This window comes from Vanellus vanellus (genome assembly GCF_965231255.1).
Source record: "Vanellus vanellus genome assembly, chromosome: 2".
NCBI classification, from domain to species: domain Eukaryota; kingdom Metazoa; phylum Chordata; class Aves; order Charadriiformes; family Charadriidae; genus Vanellus; species Vanellus vanellus.
Window position 1 is genome coordinate 48940191 of NC_138906.1, and position 17936 is coordinate 48958126.

A 17936-nucleotide genomic window follows, 5' to 3' on the forward strand; every position below is an offset into this window, starting at 1 on the left:
ATGTGCAAAGTTGCAGCAACAGTAGTGTGATTTGCAATAATATGGCAAATAGTAGGGCGTAAATTACTGTACCCTGGTACTGTTAAAGAGTAACAGTGTAACACAATCAGTGGGGAAACTATTAATTCATGTTCAGCTCCACATGCAACTTAGTCTGTGGATTGTTTGATTAAACATAAGTATTCTTAAGATTTTTTTGTGTGTGTGGAACTGACAAAGCAGTGACTTGAGCATTTAAAAACAAAGTCTTTTTGTCTTGAAGCATATTGATGATTAGTGAACTTCGGTTTTAAATAAAAATCATGAGTACTAACAGGATGTCTCTTTTGTTTTCAGGTCTTGGCACAGAATGAATGTAATCAGAGAAAACAGGGATCTTGCTTGTTTCTACACAACAAAACATTCATGGAGGGGAAAGTAAGTAGTTTAAAGTTTGGGGTGTTTTTTTTTTTTGTTTTGTATGACATTTCTACTCTCCATTACTGGATTTAACTGCATAGTTCCTGTATTAATAGATGAAAATTGAACTAAAGGCTCCTGCTGCTCAGTCTCTGAACTGAATGTATCTTCCCTAGAATCAATTTGGATTTTAAACATTGTGTCTTAGCTGCCTTCTGCTCCTGTTCCCACACTTCAGCATAGTTCTGAAACAGACCACCTGACTTACTCAGTTTCTGAGTCTCTTGAACTTACAATATAAAGTGCTAATTTTAAAGTGGAAATGCTTCTTCTTGGAACAGGTTCTTGGAGGAGTAATGTTTTATGTACCTTAATAGATGAGGGTTGCTAGTTCACACATATACTTAACGGATTAATAGATTATCTGTTAAACTACTAACTGAGATTATCTGAAGACTTCTGTTGCTAGAAACACGCTTCATCTGGGGTTTTTTCCTTGCTACCTAAACATCAACGGAACAAAGAGGGTATGTTGTGTACACCTCAGGAGCACAAGTACTGCTTTATTCTAATGATTATATAGAGAGGTAATGTCTGAATCTGTTGTTTGACCATTAAGTTGAAACTGGCTTTTTTTTTTTGGCTGTTTGCTGATAGATGCTTCATGAATTCTTCCTATCAAAAATTAAGAATGCTGGGAAGAAAAGGAGGATGGGATTGCAAGGAGTGGCAGCCACAAATTTTTCTCAATTGTGCTTTGAAGAACCATGAGATTGTTTCAGTGTCTAATCAAAGAGCTCCCTGCCTTTTTGTCAGCAGAAATTAAAGCCATGGGTAGTTCAGAGTCCAGAGTTGACTGAGCAGCTGTCTGAGAGCAAAATCTTTCTTTTACCAAGACAGATTCTTGATTGACTTGAAACAGATAGTTTAATATTTAGTTTTACCTCATTAGAATCTAGCTGATACTTGTGTAAATTGAGTCTTACCTGAGTTAGGATCCAGGCATTTGGATTTGTGTGGGCATGGGTGAATAAGCAGTTTCCTTAAGTAATAATAAGATATGGTGTTGGGGTAGAACATTAGAACAGTTTGTTCCTCTCGATGTTTTTGTCCCTCAATGGAAAATATATAGTCTTTTACTCTGAAGTTCCTGTGGCATATCTGCAAATTTGGTGTGCATACAATTTGAGCTGCTTGGTGAAAACGAAATACATAAAATTTAAGAGATTGCTTCTCTTGCCCAATCCTTTCATTATAAGAGCTTGTTCCTACATTATGCAAGCTGTTGAAGATAGAGTAGTTGGATCTTGAACTTTGATGGTAGTATTCTGATAAACTATGAAGTCTTACAGAACTTCAAACTAAGTCTAAAGTCTAATAGAGGTGTAGTTTAAAAACTCAATGGCACTTTACTTTTCACGCAATGAAAGGGAAAGGAGTATTTAGTGAGTAGTTGCCTTGTGTTGTGTTGCAGCATACGGTTATATGGCTTTTATTAAGTTTGTATTTGAATACTTAAGTCCACTCAGTTCATAGTTATACATTCTCAGTATAATCTGTGGATAACATTAAAAGAAAAAAAAGGCAGTAACTTAATGCTTAGTGCTAAATAAGCCTGAATTACTTTCATTATTCATATTTGTCATTTTGCTGAATATGAGCTGTGTGCATGGCAGTTAAAGTATTTTTCTGGTAGTACAGATGATGATGCTCCAGTGTTGATATGTAATTCTGTAAAATTAATGAATATTGTCTTTCTCTTGAGTGTTGTGCTATGAAAATTGTCTACAAGTTCATTCTGATTAAAAAATATATAACTTATTATTTCTAAGAAGCTAGAAGCTTCCCTAAGAAGCTAGAAGCTTCACAGTAGCCTTTTTATTGAGAAGAGGGCGTTTGCTTCAAATTCTTCTCAAAACAGCCTGGCATTAGCCTGTACTGCAGAGTAGTTTAAGAGATAGTGAATGGTAAAGTCTTAAAGGCCTGGAGGTATAAATACCTTTCTCCATATTTAAAGGTGAAGTTCTGGACAAGAGTTTGTTTAGGCCATATATAAGTGCTGACTTCTGAGTGTCCTCTGTTCGTTCAACAAGACTTGGGTCTTCTGAGTTTGCCTAGGGAAAGGAGATGAAGGAAATGGTGAACTCGGCAAATCTGCTGTTCTGTCTTGTGTTCCTTGTCACATCAAGTAGTAAGAATGCTGTATACTAAATATGCTTCCTAGACTGTGATATACTAGCTTGAGCATGAGGGGAGAAAAGAAAGGGGCTATAATGTTTGTGCCACAAAGCACTGTGAAGCTCTTTAGTATAAGTGATTAAACAAAACCTTAAGTAATAGTGTTTTATTACTTGTGATACGTTCGTGTTCTTCAGAACAGCATAAACAAGCCTTACTTGTAAATTGTATAAAACAGAATACCTACCTAAATTGTGCAACAAGAGGAGAGGGAACAGTTGGTTTGTTCAAAGGATTTCCTTATGATCTAAGGACTGGAACATTCTTTGACAGAATGAATATAGTGGAATAGTTAGCAGCCAGAGTAACTTCAAATGTTCTGCTTCATTACTATGACTTCTCTTGGCCTGCATTTTAAATAAGGAAAATTCAACTATCTGGAAAAACAAATAGGTTTTTTTTCAACTAGATCGCTCACCTTTAAGGTGGCAGGTCACTTCAGTATTACAGATTTTTCTAAGCTTTGAACAAAATAGGCACTTGCTTTAATTCCTAGATAAACTCTTCTACACCAGTAATGACTTGAACTTGCACCAGTTTGTTTGAATAATAATAGAAAATGGTAGGTAATGAAGTTTTTGAGATTGACTGTGTCAGACAGATAGTCTTGGCCTTGCTATTATCGGAGAGGGGAGGATAGGTCAAATAACATGAGGGAGCAGCTCTCGCTGTACCTGAAGCCCATGCAAAGTTTGACCTTATCTAGAAATGATGGCTTGTGCTGTAGACCTGGCAAGTGAGAGAGAAGAAGGGACTGCAACTCAAGAATGCAAAGAAAGAGGGGAGAAAACGACCTGCTTCCTGATGCAGTGTCTAGTATGGCACAGATCCAGATTAGTCAGTCAGCTGTCTGGTTGATCCTATCCTATTCTTTTCCTAGCAAAACCACAGTTTACCCAGAACTGAAACTTAAATTGCCACATTGAATCAGTTTTAATATCGACAGCTAGCCAAAGTATTTTCATTTGGTTCAAGTTCAAGAAAGGCATCCATGTTCAGCTCCTGTTTTCTTTGGTGAGAGAATAGTTACTAGAAGTGGCTCTGGTTCAGGTTTGGCTTGACTTTCTGGCTTCCAGAAAGAAGTACCTTAGAACAAGAAATTTGTATTAGTAGTAAGGGATTAGTAATACTCTACTGTTTCAAACTCTGGCTAGTTATGCTGCAAAACTTTCTGATTCAAAAATATGTAAATATTCTATATATAAAGAGTTCGTTCAGGGTATGCTGTGAAGATTGTCTAGAAATGAAACTATGGTAAGGTTTCCATTTTGCACTTGAGGCGTTTAAGTTCTTAGCTTTAGGTCACTGTCACTTGTTTCTGATAAGCCTGAAATGCATGCAGCTACCTTGCTACAGTTGTTCTTTAAGTACTATCCTGTTAACATATCTGTGATATCAATGTACAATGACTAGCTGTGTATTGAACTATAGCTTCAGTGATCTGAGTCTTTGAGTTTAATAGTCCTAGTTTTCCTCAAGGTGAAGGAAGTTAGGCTTGGCCATAGTAACACTGACATCTTACAGTGTTGTGACCAGGTGTGTAAATTGGAATGTTTTGTGTTACAACTGTTGGTTGAGACGGCTTCAGACAGATGCTTTAGTTTATTGCAGGGATATCTTTTTTTTGGTTTGTTTTTTTTTTTTTTGTTCCCCCCCCCCCCCCCCCCAATCTGTGCAGTCTTTTTTGAACTTATTCTGGTCTGGTGGTACCTTCCAGTGCAAGTTCCAAGGGTCGTTGGTCCTGGTTTAGCCAATAATGTAGGAAAAGATATGCATAAGGAAATATATTTAGTAGTATTTAACTTGTATGTCCCTTCTATGGATATATAGAACAGAGGAACTTAACATATTATAAGGGTAAACTGCAAACTAACAACTTAACAAAGAAAATTCACTACCTGTTTCCTAACACTGACTTGTATATAGCTTCTTGGGGGTTGGACTAGATGATCTCCAGAGGTCCCTTCCAACCCTGACCATTCTGTGATTCTTAACATAGTTTTTACTGTTCAACAGGGTTTTTCTGTGACTTCTGGAGAAACTAACATTCTTCTGTATTCTAGGTATAAGCGAGTCTTCTCAGTTGGAACCCATGCCATCACCACATACAATCCCAACACACTAGAAGTTACAAATCAGGTAACTATCATTTTTGAACAGGGCTATTTTGAGTTGATTTCTGATTTATGCTCACTGCACAGAGTGAATAGTGGCATTCAGTGTTCAGAAACTATGTAGTCTGACAAGATCTCAGCAAAACCAGAAGGTATGGCAGCTGCTACAAAAGCACACGTAACAGAAAACTGGTGTTGCCTTCATTAACTACAAATATCCAGTAGTTCTTGTACTTTTAGGCAATTTGTCTTTATTGGCCAATAAATACTAGTTTGCTTTTGGGTGTGCTGTTTTGAATGAACTGGGGTAAGTTTGATCACTGTAAGGCTACATCCCTGAAGGGAGTTGGGACACTTATTTACTTTGCAGAGTATCAAATAGGAAGGTCAAGCTAAAACTGTCAAATAGCATGCTCGCTATTGTCTCATTACAGCAACTTGCTCAGTTATTATAGGTACTAAGGTTTTTTGAGTGGAGATGTAGATTTAAAATTATTAACAGTATAACCTAATTACTTTTAATTGTCTAGTGGCCTTATGGAGATATCTGTAGTATTTCTCCTGTTGGAAAAGGACAAGGAACAGAATTTAGTCTCACTTTTCGCAAAGGAAGTGGAAAAAAGTCTGAAACTCTTAAGTTTTCCACAGAGCACAGAACAGAACTCCTTACAGAGGCACTGGTAAGATTTTTTTATTATTTTTTTTTCCCCTGCAAGCAGTAAGTACTTGGTTATCATTACCATTTATGGTAACTTACTATGCTTTCTTTCCTTACATAAAAAGTAGGAAAGCAAGTTGTCTTGAGCTTTTTATATAGAGGTACTTCATCTAGTGTCAATTGCAGCAACTAACGCATGATTCTTAAATAGCAAGCAAAGCTGAAAATATTGAATACATCATACTGCAGTGGACTGGTGAGCCTTCAAGGAGGCTTAGCTCAGGTCCCTTAAAACAGGGTCAGCTTAAACATAGGCTTTCTGGATAGATTGGCTATCATATTGGCATTCATTCATGGTTAACTTTTTTTAAAAACAGAGATTCAGGACAGACTTCTCGGAAGGAAAAATCACAGGACGGGTAAGTGTCTGGCTTGTCTGGATCATGTGCAGTTTAATGAAATGATCTAAAGACGACTTCTGTGTTCACGTATGTTATGCTTGTGCTATATGCACTACCTAAAAATAGCTTTTGTAAATTTGGTTCTGAAGTCTGTCTTTGAGAAGGGAGAATTAAGAATTTATTCAAAAGCAATGGGAACCTTTTCAACAGTAGAATATTTGAGTTCTCTTCACTTGGCCTTAGCTTTATGGTGGTACACTTAAAGACTCTGGATGTTACTGCTGAAATAAAGGGCTCTGCCACATGGAGTTCTTATTTGGAGAGAAGAAGAAAAACATAAGCTTTGGTGCATTATTCAATGTTTACTATGTCCAGCATTTTACTTTTTAATTCTAAATAGTGTTCTGCATAACATCTCGAACACTTCATGTGGCAATATTGCTTCCCAGGAGGATTTCTATAGGTTCGATTAAAGACAAGATTGCTATTTAATGAATCTTGGTAATACAGTAATAAGCAAGGCAGTGTACAGAGCTATTTCCTTCTCTAACCTCAGTGCACATGGTCTGTGAGTGGGCCACCTTCTGCAGCAAGAGAAACTTATTCCCGTTTTGGGTGGCCGTTCTGGGTTTGCTGTTCTGTCTTCAAAATACATTAAGCTGTGACTTCCTTGTCAGTAGGAAGCTACTTTAATTTGCTTCATTTGATACAGTGTTCTTGACATAGGTAAGAGCATTAAAAGAGATGATATAATTTTTTAAACTTTATACCCATGCTGCTTACTAGATAGGAAAAGAACAATTGCTGTGTAGTAAAGGAGTGTGTGTGTATATGTCATGTCTAAAAGTAGTGCTCTCTGCAGAGGTATAACTGCTATAAACATCACTGGAATGATACGAGGAAACCTGTGATTCTGGAGGTGACTCCTGGAGGTATTGACCAAATTGATCCTGCAACAAATAAAGTCCTGTGCTCCTATGACTACAGAAACGTTGAAGGCTTTGTTGATATTGCTGGCTATCAGGGAGGCTTCTGTATCCTCTATGGAGGATTTAGTAGATTGGTGAGTACTAAAACAAAACATCTTGGTATAGCTGCTTAGGATGTTTATAGCTGCATATTTAATAACGAAGGTTCAACATAATTTGAGCATACAAGCACACATCTTTAGGACCCAGCCATGGAGCCTCAAGGCTTGTGGACAGGCTTAAAACCTCTTTTCCACAGGAAGTTAGTTAAAACATTTGAGAGCGATGTGTAGAGTTTTTTGATTATTGCATGTTTAAAAACTACAGAGCATAAAATATCCAGTTATTTATATTTTGATAGTGAACACGAATGCAATGGGGACATGAAGTTTCATGACACTGCTCAAAGTTACAGAAGTGACAGGCAGTGTTGCTAATCTACCTTACTGATGGAGGGATTCTATTCAGAAATAAATTGATCAGTGGTGATGCTTCCTTTTTAGCCCTGTGATCTGATATTCAGCAGCTTTGCTTGGGAAATACTGCAGTGTAATGTTGGTTTCAAAATCTTAAAAGGGTTTCTGTGTACTGTACTGGAAGCAGCTGAAATGGATCTTTAATTCATGGTTAGTAATGTAAATGTAGCTACCTCAGTCACTAATAACAAAGTAAGAGTCTACTCTCTGGATCAGGGTTTCTGCATCTTTTGTACTGCAGCATGCTTTTCTCTGGCATAAAACTAGCAGTGTATAATTGATCCTCTAGAGCTGCCCTAACCTTGTCTAGCAGGGCTGGATGGCAGCTCTTACAGGTAGCAGCTGGGGCTACCACTGGTTCTGTGGCTCCTCACTCCTGCCAGGCTGTCAGGATCTGTTGCCAAGGGTGGACAGGCAGGTCATACAGACCTTTACTTTAATGGCATGCTAATGTGTAGCAGGGTATCCTTTAGGAATAGCTGGTATAGATTTTATTTTTTTTTTTAAAGGGAAATGTAAACTTAATAGTGGATCTCTTATGTAATAAATACCTCTTCTCTTTATACTATGCACTTAGCAAAGGCAAGCCTAGCTGCTGAGAAGGTTCTCTACTGTTAGGCATATAGTGGAGGACTATTTATGGAACTGTGATTTCTTGGGATATGCCCTATTCTTTACCTGGTGGGTTTTGTTTTTTTTTTTTTTCTTGTCAAAACTTGTAGCACCTGTTTGCATCTGAGCAGAGGGAGGAAATTATCAAAAGTGCAATAGAACATGCTGGCAACTTCATAGGTATCTCTCTACGGATAAGGAAAGAATCCCTAGAATTTGAGCAATACTTGAATCTTCGCTTTGGAAAATACAGCAATGATGAATCTGTAACATCTCTAGCTGAGTTTGTTGTTCAAAAAATAACACCTAGACACTTGGTAAGTGTATCAAACTGAATTTACTCGGTTCCTGTTAAGTGCTAAGAATTCTCTTCCCTAATGTGCTGCCTCTTATTTATTTTTTTTTTTTTTTTAGGAACCTGTGAAAAGAGTACTAGCTCTTACAGAAGCTTGCTTAGTTGAGCGGGATCCAGCTACCTATAACATTGCAACTTTGAAACCTTTAGGCGAGGTAAGAGGCAATCTTTCTCAGTACCACTTCTTCAAATAGAAGCTTTAAAAGGTAATAGTAGGAATTCGGTAGTATACATAAGACGGCCTCAATTTGTGGAGTAGATAAATAATGCTGCTTCATTAATGTGATCCTTATCTCTTATTTTTAGGTATTTGCAATAGTATGTGACTGTGAAAACCCCCAGCTTTTTACCATTGAATTTATCAAAGGACAAATTCGGAAATACTCTTCAACAGAAAGGTAACTGGAGCTCCTGTGAGTTCAAATGGAATGGAAAATTCAAATGGAAGTTGCCATTGTAGTTTCTCAGTTTCCATAAACTCTGACCCTTGGAAGTATTAACTTGAAGCCTGGCTGTTGTAGTGGTCTGCCACTTACAAATCAAGTTTTGTTACAGGACCTAAATCTCATCCCTCTACCTTCCCACCAAGTTTAAGGAAACCTGTCCAGAATTTTTCTGATGAATGTGTAAGGGTGTTGGACAGTTAGATAGAGCCTGTTTCTCATAAGGAATGTTGTTCTATGTATGTTGTACTTGGTTAAGCAGTATATCTGAGAGAAAGAAAGCAAGCACAATTTAAGTGATAAGGAAATGTGAAGGCTGTAAACCCTTTGAGCTGTCTGCTTGAGATGGTCTTAGTTGATTCTATTTAAAACAACCAACAGAATAGGCCCCGAGTGTACTTGCAGTTGTAATGCAGCCTAATCCTGCTAAGGGAGGCTTTGCAGAAAGCACAGGGGTGAATTGGCTTGCAACATATGTAACTCATTAACAGCTAATATAGAGTTGATCCCTTTAGTGAAATGCTGCAGCTGGCTACACAAGGTATAAGATAGCTCTGCCCTTACGGTGAATAAAGGAACACTTCAAAGTTAGTGAACTTCTCTAGAGGTGTAGCTGTTGGCAGCAGTGTTAGTAAGAGATTCCAACTATTGTTGCCTTTCATTCTGTGCTTGGGTTTTGGTTTTTTTTCCTATTTTTTTTATAACTTGGTTCTTTGGCCTCACTTTTCTGATCTAAATTGTATTTGCATGTCTTTCTCCCAACCCAGAGATTCTCTTCTGGCTAGCTTGTTGGATGGAGTAAGAGCTTCTGGTAATAGAGATGTCTGTGTGAAAATGACCTCTACACACAAAGGACAGCGTTGGGGATTACTCAGTATGCCTGTAGATGAAGAAGTAGAGAGCCTTCATCTGAGGTTTTTGGCTGCTCCTCCAAGTAAGCTAATGCTTATTACATGGCTTTATAGTGCTCTTCAAAGCATCCAGATATTTAGTCTTAGGTACGGTGCACTTAACTCTTGTTATGTCTTCTTCCAGATGGTAATTTTGCAGATGCTGTGTTCCGGTTCAATGCTAACATTTCCTACAGTGGGGTACTACATGCAGTTACGCAAGATGTAAGAATAAATCTTCTGTCCATCCTCTTAAGATGTTGTTAATGCATAAAGATATTAATAACTGTTATTTCTTAACCAGGGTCTGTTCTCAGAAAACAAGGAGAAACTCATTAATAATGCCATAACAGCATTACTTTCGCAAGAGGGAGATATTGCAGCATCTAATGCAGAGCTTGAAAGCCAATTCCAAGCAGTAAGACGACTAGTGGCTTCAAAAGCAGGCTTCCTTGCCTTTACTCAGCTTCCAAAGTAAGTGAGAAGTCTCTTCAAGCTTGGAAGTAGTAGGTGGAAGCAGTTCTTGAGCTTTTGATGATGTCTTGTCTTTAAAACTGAGAATTGGAGTTAAGCCTCCCTTCTGAAAAAGACTGGAAGACTTTGCGCGTGATTGATTCCAGTACTATGAGGCTGTCACTAGGCTTTAATGTAAATTCAGTATCCCAAATGTTCGTTAGTATGTAAAGCTGATTCTTCCTTTGCTAAATACTCTCTGCCTGAAGTCAAACATGGTTTAATATTTTTCCTAGTGGAAAAACTTCTAAAACGCACCTTCATCTGTCCTTGAAGTAGACAGTTCTTCATTCTTAAATTATGTTGATGCCATCACTATCTTCAGTTCAACACAAGATAAAACTTGATGTTAGGAAGTTGAGTTGTACTCCTACAGTAAGTACAGGCTGCTTGGAGTTTGTCTTAATTGGATAACATAAGGAAGCAGAAAAACTGCCTGATGTTCTGAAAATGAAAAAATTTCTTGGAATATTTCTGATTCTGGACTATGATGCAACTGAATGATGTGAAGAGTAACATGCACCTAGGCTGAGTGAGACCTCTATAAAGTTCTGTTTCTCTGTGAATAGTGTCCTGTACTATCATTATCCTGTGACTATAGAAATATGTCTTTGTTTTGGTGAACGTGCATATTTTTAACAGTGAAGTCAATATTAACGTTTTTCAACCAAGGAATCTCAAATTTATGTAAGTGTCAAGGTACTGGCTTGCTAAATACGGTGGGAGCAGGCCACTTTTGGTCCCCAATTGGACTTTTATCTTAAAACTAAGATTTCTGTTTCCTCTCTAATCTTGGTGGTTTTGGTTTCCTTTCAAAAGATTTCGAGAACGATTAGGAGTGAAGGTTGTGAAAGCCCTCAAAAGGAACAATGATGGAGTAACCCATGCCTCTATTGACATGCTCTGTGCTCTTATGTGTGTAAGTATTAAATTGCAGATTCTTTCACTTTGGAATGTGTGAACTTCAGTCTACTGAAAGATGTAGAAATAGGGACTGCCCTTCAACTTGCAGCGTGCTCAAACATGAAATAGCTTGTGATACAAGTAGCTTGAAGTAGGATGTGCTTTTTATGGGTATAGATATGGCTTTTGGACTATAGCTGTTAAGAACTGAGGGTAGAAATGTGACTGCGTAGTGAATCTTTTTTTTGTTTTTTTTTAATAGCCTATGCATGATGACTATGACTTGAGGCAGGAGCAGTTGAACAAAGCTTCCCTTCTTTCTTCAAAGAAGTTTCTAGAAAATCTGCTAGAGAAATTCAATTCCCATGTGGTAAGTCAAATCTCAAAAACAAATAGCTTCTTTTAAATGCCTTTCCTAATTGCTATGAAAACACTTCTGACATTCTTGGGTATATCTCTGAATGTATTCGTACCTGCAGTTGAAGTGCAGAAAATACAGCTGTATCAGGCACTGAAGCTTGTTCTAAATAGGTTTGGCTCTTGACAGGTTAAAACATAGCTGTCTATAGTGCAGAACTTGAGCATCATGCAACAAATGTTTGCATGTTTAATATGAAAACTTGATGTTCCTTTTACCTAAAAAGAAACTATACTTATGGGATTAAAACCAGAAAAAGTAATTTGCAGCACACCAATATGAGGTCATGAGTCTCCAATATGCTCTAGGAGCCAATACTTTACCAGAGTATTGCCATACTCAGAGTAGTGGCTTATATTAAACTTATAATTTTTGTTTGCAGTCTATTTCGTGGTATGACAGGGAAGGGCACCTTCAGAGTCATGGGTACAGATTAAAACTTGTGTGAATGCTCTTGGGCAGGAGAGAAACACTGTATCTGCATGACATACCTGTCTTCCTAATTTCAGGATCATGGGACAGGTGCCCTAGTAATTAGTTCACTTCTGGACTTCCTGACATTTGCCCTATGTGCTCCATATAGTGAGACTACTGAGGGGCAGCAGTTTGACATGTTGTTGGAAATGGTGGCATCTAATGGAAGAACACTATTTAAGCTTTTTCAGGTGAGATTTCATAATTTTGTTATTAGAGGCCTTAAGCAGTCAGTGAACATGAACTTTTTCTTCTGAAAGACAAATTTGTCTACTGTTCAGCTGGTTAACATGCCTAAACCTTTTCTATCTTGGTGAGTTTTTAGTGACTTATTGCCTTCCTTTCAGGTAACAGATTGAGGTGGTTATTCTATAGTGAATGATATGCCAAATCATTTTAGAATAGACTGTCTAAGAATTGTTTCTAGAAACACTAGTTAAATATTAAGCTAGATTTAGCGGATGCACAGATCTTCCTCTCTTTGTAGAATCTGACACCCTTTTATCTCTCTCTCAGTAAATGAGAGTTGAGTTACAAGAGTAGCACCCTCTTCAGTAACAAACCTGTAAGAATTCTAGAATTTTTAGCTAAAATGTCAATGCTTTCTCTCTGTAAAACCAGTATACTCTTCTGCTTCTTGGTTGGTGTCAGCTTGTCAGTCCCCAGCATTATTCCAGCTTCTCTGGTATATACTGCTGTTCAGAGCCAAGAAGTCCATCTGATAATCACATGAGAGATTCTTGTTTAAAGGTATAAGGTAGCAACTCTTCCTGGGGCTAGCTTTCACAAAACTGAAATAGTAACTTGTGCCCAGAACTGAATGTAGAACAGCCATGTAGATGAGTTAAGGAAACTGAATGACAGGCAATCCAATCTTCAAATATTGCACTCAGATAATTATTTTGTCAATATTCTATTTTAGCACCCTTCCATGGCAATTGTCAAAGGAGCAGGTTTGGTAATGAAGGCAATAATAGAGGTGAGATTTTATCAGTGTTACCTGGGGTAGCATACTAAATATGTGTTGTCTATTTCAGAAGTGCAATTGCTTACCAATGGAAGTTTGTTGTATTAGCTTCTCTTGGGGGGGTGGGGGGGGAAGAGGGGTAAGGGGGGAGGTGAGGAACAACACCTGCTTAATTATTGGTGGTTTAATATGGCAACTTGCTTTATTTTACACTTGAGGGTTTGGAAGGCATGTGAGTTGGGCCATTAGGTAGTACCTTGCATGTTTTCATACTGCAGTCAAAATTTGGCTGTTAATGTTGTATGTAGCTTAGTCACATGCCTCAGAGCTACCAGACTTCTGCATGTTAAAGAGGATCTCTCAAGGAGAAGAGACCATGTTTCTTGGGATGCGTTGCCAGATGGGATGGGACCGGGATTAGCAGGCAGTAGTGTCCCAGAGCAGGCTAGTGATGTCAACCCCTGTTCTTGCTCTTTCTGCTTCAAGGAAGGATGTTTTGGCTTTGTTAGTTTCCATACCATATGATGTATGGGCCATGTCCATGCTTCTCAAGGGCTGCTTGTGATTGTTGCAGGGTGATGTTGACTCTTGACACTTCCTGTGTTGAAATTCAGGGCTTAAGTTAGTGCCTCATTGTGTCACAATGGCTTATGCATCTGAAATGCATCTAGTACTTTCTTGGAATGGAAGTGAATGAACACTTGAAATAGAGATACTATAAATCAGCAAGTTTCCATTGATACACTTGATAACATTAGCTAAAAGTTGCTATGCTGTTTATTACAACTCCTGTCACTTGAACTACAGCGAAAGCTTTTTCTTAATTATTCATTGCATCTCATGTCACTCAGTCAAGATACAATATCATGTGGCTTATCCATGTGGCTGTCTAAACTGAACAGCACCAGTTATTCTTAAATGGTTATTGTTGACCAAAGTCAAGCAGCAAGCAATTACTTGTGGCTGTCATTCTTTGTTTAACCCTAATTTGCAACTGTACAGTGGAAATGGTACTTATGAATGTACTGCCAGCCTCCTGATCTATGATGGGAGGCATGCATCTTACCCTATCCTGTTATTGCCCTCATAGGTAGAACTACCAGTTATGCGGTCCATGGTGTTACTACAACTTTGATAAGTTGCTGTTGAAACTTGCACTTAAAGCCCATCATACTATAGTTTTTGGATATTAGTTGACGTAATTGATGGTCAAGAAGGCCTTGGAACTGTAGACTAAAATAAAAGCAGCTTAACTAAGATTCTTTCTTTAGTAATCATCTTGCCCTGTTTCCAAAGGAAGGAGACAAAGAGATTGCTACCAAAATGCAAGATCTTGCCCTCAGTGAAGGTGCCTTACCTCGTCACTTGCACACTGCTATGTTTACAATAAGCACAGATCAGAGGATGCTTACAAATAGGTATGTCAGTCGCACTTGATATATTATGTTAAAAAAGTTCAAGTAATGGCTTGGCTAACACTAGACACACCGGGAGGTCAGGGCGGAAAACTTGCAGTTCTTTAGGAGGATACTTTCCTCAGCAGCTGGTATGTTTAAGTAGAGCAAGCTTCAGCTGAGTCTGCAGCCACTTAATAAACCTTTGATTTTGTGATTTTTTTTTTTTTTTTTTTTTTTTTTTCTGAAATGGGACTTGGGTTGGTTACTCATTAAAAGCTCAAGCTTTGATTTTTTTTTGTGTGTGTTTTTTTGGTTTTTTTTCCTGATAATATTCAGGGAGAGAAAAGCCAAGTAGAATGTATGGAAATTGAAAAAAGGTTTAACGTTATTATACAACTGTATTAATCCTGGTGTACACACCTCAGACATCTTGCAGTTAGGGCCACCCATTCCCTCCAAGAGAAGTCTCCTCATATAGAAATCATTCCATGAATTTAGCAGTCAGTAGAACTTGTGAGCTCTTGAGACTGGGCCTGAGGGCATGCTGAGGAAGATGAGTGATAATTCAATTATTTCCAGCCAAATACAAGACTATAGAAGTTAACTGCATGGTCCTGAAGCACTTAAAGAGTTGCTAAGCAATGTAGTGACAAGTAGAACTTGTTGCTTCTGTATGTCATTCAGGAGAGAGCTAGTATGAAACCTTCTGTCATACTAGTTCTGTTTGGAGCTACTAATGACTTGCTTGCAAACAATATTTCAGTTCAATGCAGTAGAACCCTAGTGACAAATGTTGGTGGAAAGTGTCAGTTGGCATAGAAGGCAGGCTCCCAAAGAGGCTTTCCTAGCCAGTAACTGGTATTAAGACTTTCAAGTAGAGCAGTTAACAGTTCTTGATGGCTTCTAGACTCTAACTTTAACTGTAACTTAAGATTGATTGGATAAACTTACACTTGGTTATTAGATGTTTAGTTTCTGCTCTATTGCTCAAGTGTTCTTTTGAGGTCCAGATCAAAAAGCATGTGCTGCTACTGTTCCACTAACTTCACTGGAATTTCTTAAAGACAACACTCTAAAGCATGCTAAGTGTATAATTGAACTGGAACAACATAATGCTTTGTGCTCTTACACACTCAAGAGCACGAAGCTTTTGCTCATCTTCCATTTCACCAGCACGATAGGGGTGTCAGTGGTTTAAAAATGTGTTTAAAATACTAACTTGCGGTTTGTTAATTTCAATGGCTTTTTCAGGCAATTAAGTAGACATTTGGTTGGCCTCTGGACAGCTGAGAACAAAACTGCTATGAACTTGTTGAAACGTATTTTGGTAAGTAAAAATGGGGTCTGGAGTAGGGAAAGAAAATCTGAAACCCTGTAGTATTAGGGAACTTGGGATGGTCTATATAATAAACACATTCTCTTTCCCCTCCAAGAGGGAAGTCTAGCCTGGGAGATTTGCAGTCTGGCATCTGCTAGTTGAAGGATATTGATGGCTAGTACAAAATACCTCAGATTCTTAAAGTATTCTGTTACTTTCCTGCCACTTTTAAAAATGATGTATGAGACAAACTTAAAAATAAGGTGTCTGACCTTTTTTGGTCTTTATTAAAAGGGTAAAAATGTGGGAGGCGTAATAAACAGTCTCTAATGCGTAGTGCTAGTAAGAAATTAAGGCAGCAGTTCTGTCTATGCTTTCATGCCAGTCCAACTTTGTTTGCTTATAACATAGCTAAATTTATATATTAGCTGATACTTGCCATGTTCTTTCACTGTTGCAGCCTCCTGAAAGGTTCTTGCTTAAGTTACTTCAGTGGAACTAGTTCAAAGAATAGTGTAAGGAATTACTAAATCTGGAAAAAATATTAACTTTTAAATTCAAAATAGCAGTTCCTTCATTTTTTGGCAGAGCAAACTGTCTTGATCTTGATCACTGTCTTCCGGAAGGCTTAGTCAAATAAGACTATCTCATCTCTAATGTCACATGCAATGTCCAATCCATATCGGAGGATATGGATGGATTCTAGTGTTACAGTATTCATCCCCCTTAGTTCCTATGGATCAACTCTCTTCTTCCTACACTCCTTAGCTTCGTGAAGCACTCCTTTAAGAAATGGGATATAGGCAAGACCTCTGCTGTACTGAAGCTAATTATGTGCCTCTATTGAATGGCTCTGTTGAGGATGGTGGGATTTCACTAATAAAAGCAAAAAGCTGCTGTAGCTTTACATACTTGCTTTAGAGTAGAATATAAATTCTGTTTTGAAATCTCTAATTTAAAGAAATTATCTTGTTACCTGATGTGATGGCTTCTGTTCCAGTAGCCACATGTGTGTTTACATTTGTTTTAAATGTTTTTAGCCACCAGGTTTGCTGGCATACCTTGACAGTGCTGATCCTGTTCCTGAAAAAGATGCTGATAGGATGCATGTTAGAGATAATTTAAAAATTGCAACTGTAAGTAAATGTGGCTGTCTTACCTCCTCCATTAAATAATGTACAGTCTTAGTGACTTTTCTAGTACAGACATTTTCTTGTTGCATTGACCTGCATCAAACGTATTGATACGTATTTGCAACTGCAAATAACTAATAGGATTTACTCTGCAGGATCAGTATGGAAAGTTTAATAAAGTGCCGGAGTGGCAGAGACTGGCTGGAAAAGCTGCGAAGGAAGTTGAAAAATTTGCAAAAGAGAAGGTGGATCTTGTCTTGATGCACTGGAGAGATAGAATGGGCATAGCTCAAAAAGAGGTAAAAGTATTTGAAGCTCTTTTTTACAGCAACTTGACTAAGAGTAGAGAGGAACACCTACAACTCTATGAAATCAAAGGGAACGTTGACAGTAATAGACGTGCAGGAATGTGAGAAACTTCATAGTTCTTCCTTTTAGTAAACTCTCTGCCTCTTAATAATCTTCATCTTGGGTTAGAAATGGGTTCCAGGGAGAATGTAAAGCAGGTAAATGGATTCATTCAGCATATGTATGAAGCTTTAGCATGTTCTTGCTTTAGCCAAACTTATCAAACTGGACTGCAGCTTACACGCATCTCTTCCAAGATAACTATACAGGACAATAGGAAATTCCTTGAAATGTGGCAAAACCAATCTTTAAACTACATTTGGAAGAAACCATGGACAGTCTTTATGCTAGTGCACTTCATGCTAGTGGTATTTTAGTTATGGAAGCCGCTTGAAGAAGCTTAGTATTACCTTGAATGTAGGTATCTTAGTACTTAAATTGCAACATAAGAGTATACATAAAACCATGGTTAAGACTGAAGTAATAAGTGATTGTTTTGATGTGATGTTAGAAGAGGATAGCTGAAGCACTGGTTGTATTATTACTGTTGGTCTTTTTTTTTTTTTTTTCCTTTCATTTTTTTGTCGTGTTCTGTATGACAAACTTCTTGAATCACAAGGTATTTCCCTTAACTTTCTTTAGTCTCCTGACTAAGCTTGTCGTCTTGTATTCTGAAAATGAAACAAGCTATTACATATGCAAGGAATGATGAAAAGAGCAATGCAGAGTATTGAAAATGCCTGTATTTGTAGTTGATTTGACATAACAATAAGCTTTAATTTAGGAAAACCTTAACTTGGTAAAATCTAGCTCAAGTTTGTGGACTGTGGTGCAGAATTTTGAGAAGTAATATTTCCAGAATAAATTGTGAACTAAGTTCAAAACAAAGTATTAATGGAGAAATGTGGAGA

The 17936-nt window shown here is 37.8% G+C and overlaps 1 protein-coding gene across 1 annotated transcript in view; it reads left to right on the plus strand.

The window, feature by feature from the left end:
* The first annotated feature begins 217 nt into the window (after positions 1-217).
* The window catches only part of DNAJC13 (DnaJ heat shock protein family (Hsp40) member C13), a 50224-nt gene continuing 32505 nt past the window's right edge, over positions 218-17936 (plus strand). The window contains exons 1-19 of the mRNA XM_082499313.1: positions 218-417; positions 4701-4776; positions 5282-5431; positions 5787-5828; positions 6673-6873; positions 7977-8183; positions 8281-8376; positions 8528-8619; positions 9432-9598; positions 9700-9779; positions 9859-10028; positions 10887-10986; positions 11233-11340; positions 11898-12053; positions 12785-12841; positions 14126-14247; positions 15478-15553; positions 16585-16680; positions 16833-16976. Of these exons, the coding sequence (XP_082355439.1) occupies positions 350-417; positions 4701-4776; positions 5282-5431; positions 5787-5828; positions 6673-6873; positions 7977-8183; positions 8281-8376; positions 8528-8619; positions 9432-9598; positions 9700-9779; positions 9859-10028; positions 10887-10986; positions 11233-11340; positions 11898-12053; positions 12785-12841; positions 14126-14247; positions 15478-15553; positions 16585-16680; positions 16833-16976 (2208 nt within the window). The 5' untranslated portion in view covers positions 218-349. The remainder of the gene's footprint in view (positions 418-4700; positions 4777-5281; positions 5432-5786; positions 5829-6672; positions 6874-7976; positions 8184-8280; positions 8377-8527; positions 8620-9431; positions 9599-9699; positions 9780-9858; positions 10029-10886; positions 10987-11232; positions 11341-11897; positions 12054-12784; positions 12842-14125; positions 14248-15477; positions 15554-16584; positions 16681-16832; positions 16977-17936) is intronic.